Source organism: Sinocyclocheilus anshuiensis, unplaced genomic scaffold (assembly GCF_001515605.1).
Source record: "Sinocyclocheilus anshuiensis isolate Anshui unplaced genomic scaffold, SAMN03320099.WGS_v1.1 scaffold278, whole genome shotgun sequence".
NCBI lineage: Eukaryota > Metazoa > Chordata > Actinopteri > Cypriniformes > Cyprinidae > Sinocyclocheilus > Sinocyclocheilus anshuiensis.
The window spans coordinates 544,773-556,411 of record NW_015546072.1 but is presented as its reverse complement, the minus strand read 5'-3'; the positions used below and the strand labels follow the sequence as shown (position 1 = coordinate 556,411).

Sequence of the window (11,639 nt, the reverse complement as noted above, 5' to 3'; positions counted from 1 at the left end):
TTTCTTTTTTAATAAATCTGCAAAAATGTCAACAATTCTGTGTTTTTCTGTCAATATGGGGTGCTGTGTGTACATTAATGAGGAAAAAAAATTAACTTAAATGATTTTAGCAAATGGCTGCAATATAACAAATAGTGAAAAATTGAAGGGGGTCTGAATACTTTCCGTACCCACTGTATGTATATATATATATATATATATATATATATATTAAATGTCACATGTAAAAATTATCAAATTTTTGCATTGGCCGGAAATTTAATACCATTGCATCCCAAATTAAAAAACAATTTTTTTTAAGATACTTAATTCGGTTACACTTTATTTCGATAGTCCACTTTAGACATTCTATTAACTATAAGTAACTTTGTAACTACATGTCAACTACATGTCAACTAATTCTCATTAATTTGCAACTACATGTCTACTAACTCTCAGAGTAGACTGTTAGGGTAGGTTTAGGGTTAGTAGAATAAGTTGACAAAGAAAGTGTTAGAAGATATTAAGCAGACAGTCTACTAATACTCTACTAACTGCTAGTTGACATGTAGTTGCAAAGTTACTTACTGTTAATAGAATGTCTAAAGTGGACTATCGAAATAAAGTGTTACCATTAATTCTTATCGGAAGTCACAGTAAAACTTCCGATATATGCATATCTTGTGATTACACATCAGTTTCTGTATTAATATGACTAGTTGCATAATTGGTTGGCAACAGTAAATGACTAAACTCTTTGGTTAAGTCATACAACACCCCTATACAAGTTCTTCCTCAGCTCAACTTGTTTGGGGCACATCCCATTTTGTAATCAAATAATGTAAAGATTGTCTTTGCTGTGCAAATATGTACCGCTGTATAAACAGTACAGCAAAATCGCAACCCGCTGACAGTATACGGTATATACCAGCTTTCTGCCCAGCTCTAGCGCTGAGTGTGTGTGTGTGTCGTCTCATCCAATCAGGACTGGGTATATTTGTATAGAGGAGCAGAAGGAACTGAAAGCGGTCTTAATCTCACGGAGAGAAAAAAAGAGAGAGGAGGTTTGTGTGTGGTATCTCGCAGAAAAGGATAATGGCCTCTCGCACAGTAGAAAAGAAGCCCATGTAGCGCCGCTGACAGACAAGGTCACCCAGAACTGTGGGGCGGAGAGTAGAGGTGGCCTTGAAAGGCAGGCCTCAATCTCAGCCTCACAGGGCTCGGGTTTATAATACTGTATCCTGGATTTACATTCACCTAGAGGGGGCACACCACACCGACCTGTAATGAAAGACTGTAATAGGGACCCACGCTAGTGCCGCTCACCGATTCCCTCGTAGTATGTGGGAGGGAGGTCAGTTGGTTTGTCTCGTGTGTTGCTGCGCTTCTGTCTTCGTAAGGGTTATGCAAATGTTATTATTGTTATTTCATTTGCTCGATATGCTTAAGGGTGTAATTTTTTGGTTTTTGTAATCAAATCTTTTTTTTTTCAATTCGCATCTCTGTTTGAGTTTTTTGTGCGAGTGTAAATATGTGCTGACCCTCCTCACATCATCTGTTCCCTCCGCCAATCATCACGCGCCATCCTTGATGCATCTTCCGCTCCGATTGGCTAGACTCCTCAGCCGTGGGCATTTCCACAGTCGGCAGCCAATCAGAGAACAGGACGCACAGACACAGGGGGCCAGGCCAAGGCCATGCTGTAATGGAGTGTCTCTCCGTCGCTTTTAACACCACCTCCCGCTTTGATCACACAAGCACACATTTTTACCACGTTAACATGCTCTCGTTGTAGGACATAAAAACGTGTTGGTGTGCCAAGTTATACGTTGACTCAATATAGCACATACGTGGCGTTTTTATCTCACACACGTACAAACACGTACACTCCTGACTGCTATCAAGCGTGCTTTGTATCCGTCAAGTGTTGTTCTCACCGCCGGGCCAAAAGCAATCCACGCTTTAGTTAATCAGAGACCGAAAAGAGACAAAAAAGAGAGACACACTCACTTCAAAGCCAAACAAAGGGCCGCAAATAGATAAAACACCGGGCTGTCCGTCAGAGGTGTAGGATTATTAGCGACATCTCATTTCAGCCAAAATAGAGTTTATTTGAGAAGGGGTGATTTGGGGGACACGGCATCATTGCTGTACTTATCAATTACGCATCTAACCGGATCAAACCGAACAGTCAGATTTTGTGTTTGTATCAGTAAATGTGCAAATATGCTGTGGCAGAAGGTTTTCATGGTGATGGATCTTTTGTAGCGTTTGTTTGGCAGCGTAGAAATGCTCTCGGTTCTTTAATCTCAAGCTCTATGCGTTCCCTCACCCCATCTTAAACCGGGTTCTTAAAAGGTGAGCTGTTTTGTCATATAATTAAAACAACACTGACACACACACACACAAAAATAAAACCCGGAGAATTTTCCAGAATGTCACAGCGGTGTCAGTCACAGCTCGGAGAGATCAAGTCATTGTTGTGTTATGTGCAAGAAGTCGGCCGGTTTGAGACAGCCAGACAAAAGAGCACTAAAGAGGCAGTCCAGCGGCGGGTTATGGGGGTCTGAGCTCCAGTGAGGGGCTGCGGTGACCTGCGCTGACCGCTGGCCCAGGGGCCAGACCCTGTCGCCACTTGCCCCTCGAGGAGGTTCCTGCCAGGGCAGGAGGGCATGGGAAGAGTCCGGGATACGGCAAATGCATCGTAACGGAGAAAGAGAGGCTCTAGAGTCTTTCAAATAATAGGACGCACAACATTGCGAAGTTTGAATGCTGAATATAAAAACGAGAAACCTGGTCATGAGTGCTTTATTTTTGTCAGTAATTATTGGAACCATAAGACTATAAATTATCATGTTGTATTAATATTTTTTATATATAAGTATCATCGTTTTTGACTATTTGATATGAAATGTTTTATGTTATTTTTCTATTCCAGTTATTGAAACATTGTTTTATTACTATAGATATTCCACTTATTTTGTTGTATTAATATTTTTTATATATAAGTATCATCGTTTTTGACTATTTGATATGAAATGTTTTATGTAATTTTTCTATTCCAATTATTGAAACATTGTTTTATTACTATAGATATTCCACTTATTTATAATAATAATAATAATAATAATAATAGTAACGATCATCATCATCTACTTCTTCTTATCATTATTATTTGTTTATTTGTTTATTTTCTCTTCCAGGTTTTTTAAATAAATTTAGCTTGAATTGTGCAATGAATGTACACTCGATTCAAACTTTTTTTTAGATAATTGATTTTTTTTCATTATTATTAGCTTTATACTTTTGAAAAATGTGAAAAAACTGTCTAAGCACTTCGATTTGCTTGTCAACTACTATTATTTGACAGTTTGACAACTTTGGTGTAAATTAACAATTTAGATTCCCTAATAACTGTGAAGAATGCTGAAATTACTATATATTGCTGTAAAGATGTTTTATTGATCTGGTAAATATGATCCCAGTTGTATTGCATGAACCTAAGTTTAAAACTAAGCTCGGTTTTGCCTATTTATGCAAATTATTCCATAACCCCTGCTTTCAAGACATTATTATTGCAAAACAAAAGATAAGATTTGGCAACAGAGAGTTTGTTGGTTTTTATAAAGCACCGTTTCTTTTCCTCGGTCATTTATCCAACCTGCCACCAGTGGGCAGTGGCAACGAGCTCCACTCAGCCTCTCTCACCACACAGTTTAACCACAACACCACAGTAAATGCTGGCCGACATCACTTATATGACACCAGCCTGCCAGACAGAAACAACTAACTACAAATTTCAACCCCACGTCTGGTCAGTTTAGACTAACTCTGATAAACGCCTCCTCTACTTTTACACACCACAGGCTGTCTGACTGGATTTCAAAGAACATGACATTTATTTAATCAGAAACTGACTCAGAGTTCAACAGAAATTAATTACATTTGCTACAGTTTTATAATTTAATGATCGCATTGATTTTGTGTTAAATGTTTAATATGCATGCATTTTAAATCGACTGTAAATGAAATTCTGATTTTAAAATGTATTTAAAACGGTAAATGAGCACATAATAATCTTGTTAGTGTTTTTAGTTCTTATTAGTTGTATTAGTGAAATGCTGGTGTGAGCTTATTGGTATTGATTCGACGTGAAAATGCTTGCTTTGCAGTCCATCATGTGAAATAATTATAATTGTTTGCTATTGACAGAAGTTTCATTTTTAATTAGCTGTTTTGAAAATTACACCTTTGTCTCTTTGTTGCTGCAGCTATGCAAATTGTTTGAAGCTTTGTATGTTGGTGGAAAAAAATAATTTGTCATATGTAGAAAACTTGTTTTATTGCTTCAGAATTGTTGATTTAGATACCTTTTAATATGAATGTTTTGTGATTAAATGCCATTTATATTTTAGCACAGTTTTAGTTTTTAGATCATTGAAATAATTCTACTTTTAAATAATTTAATTTAATTTATAAAAGTTATTTATTTATTTTAAATAGTAATTATTATTTAGATGTAGTAACATTTCCCCCCCTCTTATTTTCACTGAAGTTAGATTTGTAAACACTGGTCGTATTTTTAGAATATGCAGGGATCAGAATTCACTTTGATTTGCTGATTTTCTTCTGCGGGCGTTTGGCTGTGTATTGTGCGTTTACTTAGAGCTGGGCAGCAGAATAAGCGTCAGACTGTTTCATATCTGATTGCTCTCCAAAAAGACCACTGAGACACTGATGCCATTAAGTATTAAAGGCTTTAAATGTGTTCCTTTGCTTTTGTTGTGTATTGTTTGAATTCATTAATTTAATTGTATTATTTTTTGCTTTGTGTTTTTGGTTTCTTTGGTTTTGATTAAAAACTACAGCGAAATTACATATTTTTTATATTCGATTTTACAGTCATTTTTAATTATTTGTTGATGAATTAAAATCAGACATGCATCTAAAATATGATCATTTTGACTTAAAAAAAACACCTTAAAATAATACATACAGTTTAAAATATAGCAGAACTCATCATGTAAGCCTGAATATTCCACAATAAATTAGGAAAGCTGGATTTCCTCAGTAGCAGTATTTCTCTTTACGCTGAATGTCAGCGCGCTAACTGAAGCTGAAGCTTAATTTGAGCGCACATGAAAGCAACACTGACCTCCGTTCGCATCGAGAGCCGCTCTAATCCCTCTCCCAACAGTTCACTCCTCTACTGCACGCCACACAATGCCGTGACTCACAGCGCTGGCATACATGCCTCTCCCCGGACACCTTGCTTTATTATGAAAGGCCGGTTTGTTTTGGTAACTCAAGTACAATCAGAAAGAGCATTGGAGCCTGTTTATTTGTTTATTCATTTGTATGTGTTTTGTCTCTCAGGAGGGCTACGGGGTGATTGTGCTGAACCCCAACGAGAACTCTCTGGAGGTGGAGAAGGTTCCGGATCCAGCCAACAAACCGTCCCCGGATGCCTCTGATGAGCCGGCTGAAAAGAGAGAGAGGAAGGAAGAGCGGGAGAACAAGAAAAAGAAGGACTTTTATGAGAAGTATCGCAACCCACAGAAGGAAAGAGAGATGGAGCACATCCCGATTCGAGTGAGTGGCCGAAGGAGGATGATGGGTAGGAGAGAGAGAAAAGAATATGGGGTGAAATAGAGGGTGAGAGGGGGTTTTAGGCAGCTGAGTGAGTGGGCCACACATGTGTGGTCAGGAGGCTGCGGAGAGTTTGGACACCATCCATTTTCATCTCGCTTTCTCTGTTTGTAAAAACCCAGCTTGATAAGCACAGTTTTTATTCCTTGATGCACTTAGCTCCCTTTTTCCCTTCTCTTTCTTTCTTTCTTTCTTTCTTTCTTAACATTAATTACATCACAGATATGAACCATTAGGGGGAGGGACATTTTAATTCTAGAGAGCATCTGATTGGACAAAAATCTGTGCAGTGCTGGATGAGTCATCAATAAATTTGCTCTGTTTTTCCAGTAAAGAAACACAGTCAATTTTAAACGCAAATATCTGCTAAATATTAATTTGGTCAACCTTTAAAGTCTTGATGAAACATAAGTAGTAGTTTAGTTTTTTTTGAAAAGAAAAAAAAGTAAGGTGCTTTTTTTTTAAATCCATGTTTATATACAGTCGATTTTGAGATGTGTCCGTTGCTGTCAAAAATGGAGGCTAGGATTTAAGTGGACTAAATGATTGGAAAATTCTGGCATAGGTCAACAGACAGAAGTATGTCATTTTCACAGGAAGATATTTTAATTAAAAATTGTGAAGTCCTAAAAATGCATAGATGTTTCATTCACAATAAGATCATTAACATGCATTTAGAAAATAGATAGCATGAATTTAAATTTCATGTTGACTTTAAGAGTACAAAGCATACAAATGATCTTAAAGCTAACAGAAATTGAATAGGATCTTCAACAGACAGCTTAGGTTAGTCAAACTTTTTTATTTATTACAGTATTTACAGATTATACAATACACAGTCTCTCAAACACACACATTTTTGTGTATACATTATGCACTCCGTGCACAAATAATGCATTCTAAAAAAAAATTATAATAATTTCTAATGCAAAACCATGACGCAAACGGATGAAACAAGGAAGCATCAATTGGAAATACATACAATTTGTCTTCCGAAAGTTAGCGCTTTGTCTTATCACCATTTGACGGCCACGTCACATATCGTCACACTTCTTGTGCTGTCATTTACCGTCGTTGACTCAGTAGCGGTGTGTGAGCTGTCAACACACTTCTGAGACTAACTTCACACACACACACACACAAAGCACACTGAGGTATAATTATCTGCACTATTAGCATCAAGTCAGCTTTAAAACCCTCATACCTCTCACTTCACCTCTTTTTGTAAACAAATTCTCTTAATTACCCTCTTTTTATTGCCGTAAACTAACTCTGGCATCTATCCTTCCTTAATAAATTCTCATTGAGGACAGAGTTCTGTGGTGTTGCCCAGATGAAGTTGTTTTTTAACACACACACACACACACACACACACGCTCCGTAAGAGAAAAAAAAAATCTATGAAATAGCCATCAGAGTGTGAATCTGAGATTTCAACACCTCGTCCGTTTCTGAGGCGTTTCATCAGTGTTGGTGTGGTGAATAAAGGAAGTTGCTCTCCAGGCTGCTGTGTATAATGGAAAAAACTCACTGTCAATATCTATAAGAGCCTGGCACTGCTGACATCTTCATGCGCACATACAGCAATGTGTGTTTATGAGTAAGAGATCGTGAAGGAGTGTGTGTATGTCTCCGAGAAGAGCCGCATCACCCTGAAGAGATGGAAGGGAAGAAACCATATTATTGTCTTAATAAATATTTCAGCTGGGATAGTTTGGGATTCATATAATGAGATGACTTAGCATCTCTCGCTCTCCTCCTGAACTTTTGGCACATTGCAAGTCTATTGGTATGAGATTGTTAGTCCAGTTCTGCCGGATGGCCTTGCAGTATTCTGCACTCTTTCCACTCTTCTGCATTATGCAGCTTCAGACTGGAGCGAGCTGCAGCGGCACAAGGACATGCGCTGATGACTGGGTGTCTCTGACTTATACTGTATGTGTGCTTGCGAATTCCTGTAGGGAGAATTGCCAAATGGAAATGCATGCAAATTGGAAAAGCCGTTTTGTTTTGAACCACTGCAGGAAAATATTAAAGAGACTCTGTTGAGATGATTTCAAGCTTTCGTTTATGTGTGTTGTTGGCTTGTTTAGTTTTTATATAACTAATATCCTGCAGCACATTGTCAGTGGCTGAAATGTAATGATTCAGCACTCTGATTTAATTTTCGTTGTATACTTTAAGATCCTCTATGATTGTTAATGGTTTATGTGTACTGGTACTTAAGTGATTATAGTTGCATAAAAAACATACTGTGGAAAGACTTTCATAACATTGGAAATAGTTTCATAACATTTACAAACATTATTAGCTGTGCTTGTTAAGGCAAACATTGCTATTAGTCTTGCAAATATTTTTTTCCCCTTCTTCTAATATCCTAACCCTAAATGTTAAACTTAGGTAGACCCAAGACCTTTCTAGGCACAGTGTGATTAAAAACTCAATGGTGGGCTCTTTAGAAATTGGCTAGCAATCAAACAAACCCCTAAAACCACTCAGAACACATTAGCAACCCCATAGCAATGCTCTGGAAGGCGTTTAGCATAGTGTTGGCAAGTTTTTCATTAGCAAGTACACACATTTTCAACAGAAAAAACGAATATAATATTAAAAACTAATATAATATAATTATAAAAAATTAACAGATCATTGGTTAATTTTAATTCAGTTATCCAGAAATGTAACCACACTTTTTTTCGTATGTTTTAAAACGTATTAATGTTGTTTCCTAGTGACAACACAGACTCGCTACAATATTTTTTGGTAGCACTTTCCAATAAGGGTGCATTAGTTAATGCTAATTGATGCATTAACATTAGCATTAACAAAGCATTACATTTGTTACAGTATTTATTAATCTATTTTTATTAACACTAGTTAACATTAGATTAATAAATGCTTTAGAAGTGTAATGTAGTTAACTAATGTTAACAAATGGAACCTTATTGTAAAGTGTTAACCAATTTTTATTTATTTATTTAAAAAAGTAACTTAAAATGTGTCAAGTCAATACTTACAAAAAGAAAAAAAGGTTGTTTATTTGTTAGATTGATTATGTTAATCTTTAGGTAGCCTTCATTTTTATTTATTTGTTTATTATTTTTATTATTATTATTTGTTAGATGTTTTTTTTTTTTGTATTTACTTAAATACAAAACTTAAGTACCTCCTGTTATGAATTACTGATCTATATTCATTGGCATTCTTTCAGTTAGATACCATGTTCTGACAAACGTGTACAAAGACGTAGGAATCATACGCACCGATTTACATATTTGATAAACAGCACTGAAGTCCTCCATGACTTCATTTTAGCACACGCATTATTTGGTACGTAATAGCATTGCATCCAATCAGATTTCTGTATATGAGTCTACTCAAATCTTTTTCACACATTTTTTATGAATTTATAACCACACTGATGTCCAGGTACATTAGCATGCGTATGTGTGTGTATTTGTGTGTGTTTTCTCCTCCTCTCCACCCATCCTCTCAGCTCCTAAAGTAGGAGGCGGGTCACAGCGAGTCCCATTCTCCCAAAGTTTTTAATCTTTTATAGTGGCATTGTACGCAACTGAACCTCCTCTCCTCCCCTCCTTGACTCCCCGTAGAGCACTAGACCACCTGCACGTCGCTCCGGCCGGGCCCTGCAGCTTCGGGCTTTGGTAGCATTGAGTTGATTAATACACTTCCTTACCCCCATTAAGGAGCCCTTAACTGCCTTTAGCACTCTTACTTTTTAGCCCCCCTTCGGGCTGCGAGCCCCCAGGCCTGCCTAATCTCCCTGCGATCTTACAGATCACAGCCCCAGCGGCCCACGTCTGCTGACGCCGAAGAAGAGGGGTGGACATGAGAACCGGGGGGCCGAAATAGTGGGGGTGGCATACAGAGTTTTTTTGGGAGTTCACTTTACTCTGAATTTGAGGCCTAATCCAGTTACCTATTTTCTGTCAGCCAAGCGGAGGAATAGCAAGAACAAAACCCACATTCAGAGCTTAAGAAGCTTCCAAAGATTTCATTCAGGCCTGAGCGGACCCGGCTTAGGGCCCCAGCCCCAAGGGGAAAAGAGCAAGTGGACAAAAAGCCCAGTGCGCTCAGCCTTTCTCTAAAGCACCACTTATTTTTGTAAATGACTAGAATCCTTCTCCTAACACTTTTTTTTTTCTCTCACATTTCTTATTGTTGCTTTTTTTGTAAAACGGTTCGGGCGCGAGAGAAAGGGAGAGCACTTCGTCAAACATTCAGACGCAGCAGCTTGTGGGAGGTGTTTTTCTTTTATTTTCTTGCTCTTTCCATCTCTCCATTTATTCTTTTCTTAAGTGCCTGCAGAACTTTAAGTGTCAGATCCTTGTGGAGATGGCATGAGTTTATTGAACGCTCAAGATCGCCATTGCTTTCATACATGTACGCTATGACCTAACAAGAGAAAAACAAAACATCCATTGACACTAGGCCTCTGCTTTACCTTGTTTTGCAACACGCAGTTCTGCCTCTTGTCGCATTTACCGTGAATTGATTTTCTAGGCAATAATGTTTAAGTCTTGGGTATGTTAGCTGGAAAATAATGCTGAAAAATAAAAGGGTGGCCTTTATAGTTATGATAGAAATGTTCTGGGTTGATGAAATCTGGCACAACACATTGAGCCTTATTCGTGAAACACGAGCAGAACTGTGTAAATCATTCGTGCATCCATTCATGCAACAGTTTTACGTGCAGTTTATACAGAAATTTGTTCTGTTCATGTTTTATGAATAAGGCCCATTGGGTTTCCATGAATTATAGCACACAAGTTTTCTTGCTTGCATATTTTATTTTGCTTCTGAAAATTCACTGAAATTTTGTTGTAAATTTTGTAATTTCTTTATCTTTTTTTTTATTATTATTTTTTAAGGGAGCACATGCCTGAAGTTAGTAATTATCATATTATATGGCCAAAATATTTTCATATAACGGCTTATAGCCTGAGTGTAATAATAAATAATAAAACATTTATTTGTCAATTGTAATTTATTCCTGGGTTAGCAAAGCTGAATTTTCAGCAGTCATTGCTCCAGTCTTCAGTGTCACACCATTCTTCAGAAATCATTAAATATGCTTATTTGCTGCTCAAGAAACGTCTTTTTATTATCAATGTTGAAAACAATTGTGCTGCTGCTCTTGTAGTTACTGTGGATTTTTTTTAAATTCTTGAATAGAAAGAAATATCCTTGCTGAATTAAAGTATTACTTACTTTAAAATAATAATAATAATATAGGCAAAATAACAGTTTTGGATAGAAATTTGTGTACACACATAGTGAATGAGACTTTTTGTAATTTAAAGAAATTTTTGTGACCAACAATTTTTTTTTTTTTTGTAGTAGTAGTATGCAATAAAAACTTTCCAAAGTCAATATTTAGCTAAACAATTTATGTTGTAATGCTTTACCAATATCTTGCATATGATTATGAATGCAAGCATGTTGTGTTGTCTCTATAATGTGCTCCAGAATCATATAAAGTTGTCACGGATGGGGCACTGGTAGGACGTTAGCGTCGGTTCAAGGGGTTACTGCTGGTGTTCCTATTTTGTCTACCTCTACTGCGTCCTTCGTCTCCACAGGAACGACATCCATTATTTATCCCTCGTCTTCTCTCTCCTGTTCCCCCGGGGACGAGAGGAATCCGTGTTTTGGAGATGTACTGTTTCCCAATGCCTGGCTCGTACATCCCTAACCTACATGTCTATTAGATATGGCCCAGCCGAGCCGGAGATGTCAAGAGACTTGTATTCTGGCTCGGGTTGTATCAGCCTCAGTCAGTGTTCCCGTAGTTCAGGGACACTTCTGGAGGTCCTCTGTGTGTATGTGAACTTTGGCCTTGAAGACCTTCCAAGTAACCCCTCATTGCCAACACAAGCGTGGCAACCGGACGTGCCTTAATTAAACTTCTGAACTGGTGATATGGCCGCAGCAGAGGTCAGAATCACAGGTTATGAGGTTTTCTGCTGTTTCAAGTGTGTGTGTGGGCG

The 11,639-nt window shown here is 37.5% G+C and overlaps 1 protein-coding gene across 2 annotated transcripts in view; it reads left to right on the top strand.

Moving 5' to 3' along the window:
* Positions 1 to 5,324: 5,324 nt before the first annotated feature.
* LOC107699710 (protein FAM172A-like) overlaps positions 5,325 to 11,639 on the top strand; it is a 34,729-nt gene continuing 28,414 nt past the window's right edge. For both annotated transcript variants that reach the window (XM_016501044.1, XM_016501045.1), the window contains exon 1: positions 5,325 to 5,571. In XM_016501044.1, the coding sequence (XP_016356530.1) occupies positions 5,338 to 5,571 (234 nt within the window). In that variant the 5' untranslated portion in view covers positions 5,325 to 5,337. The remainder of the gene's footprint in view (positions 5,572 to 11,639) is intronic.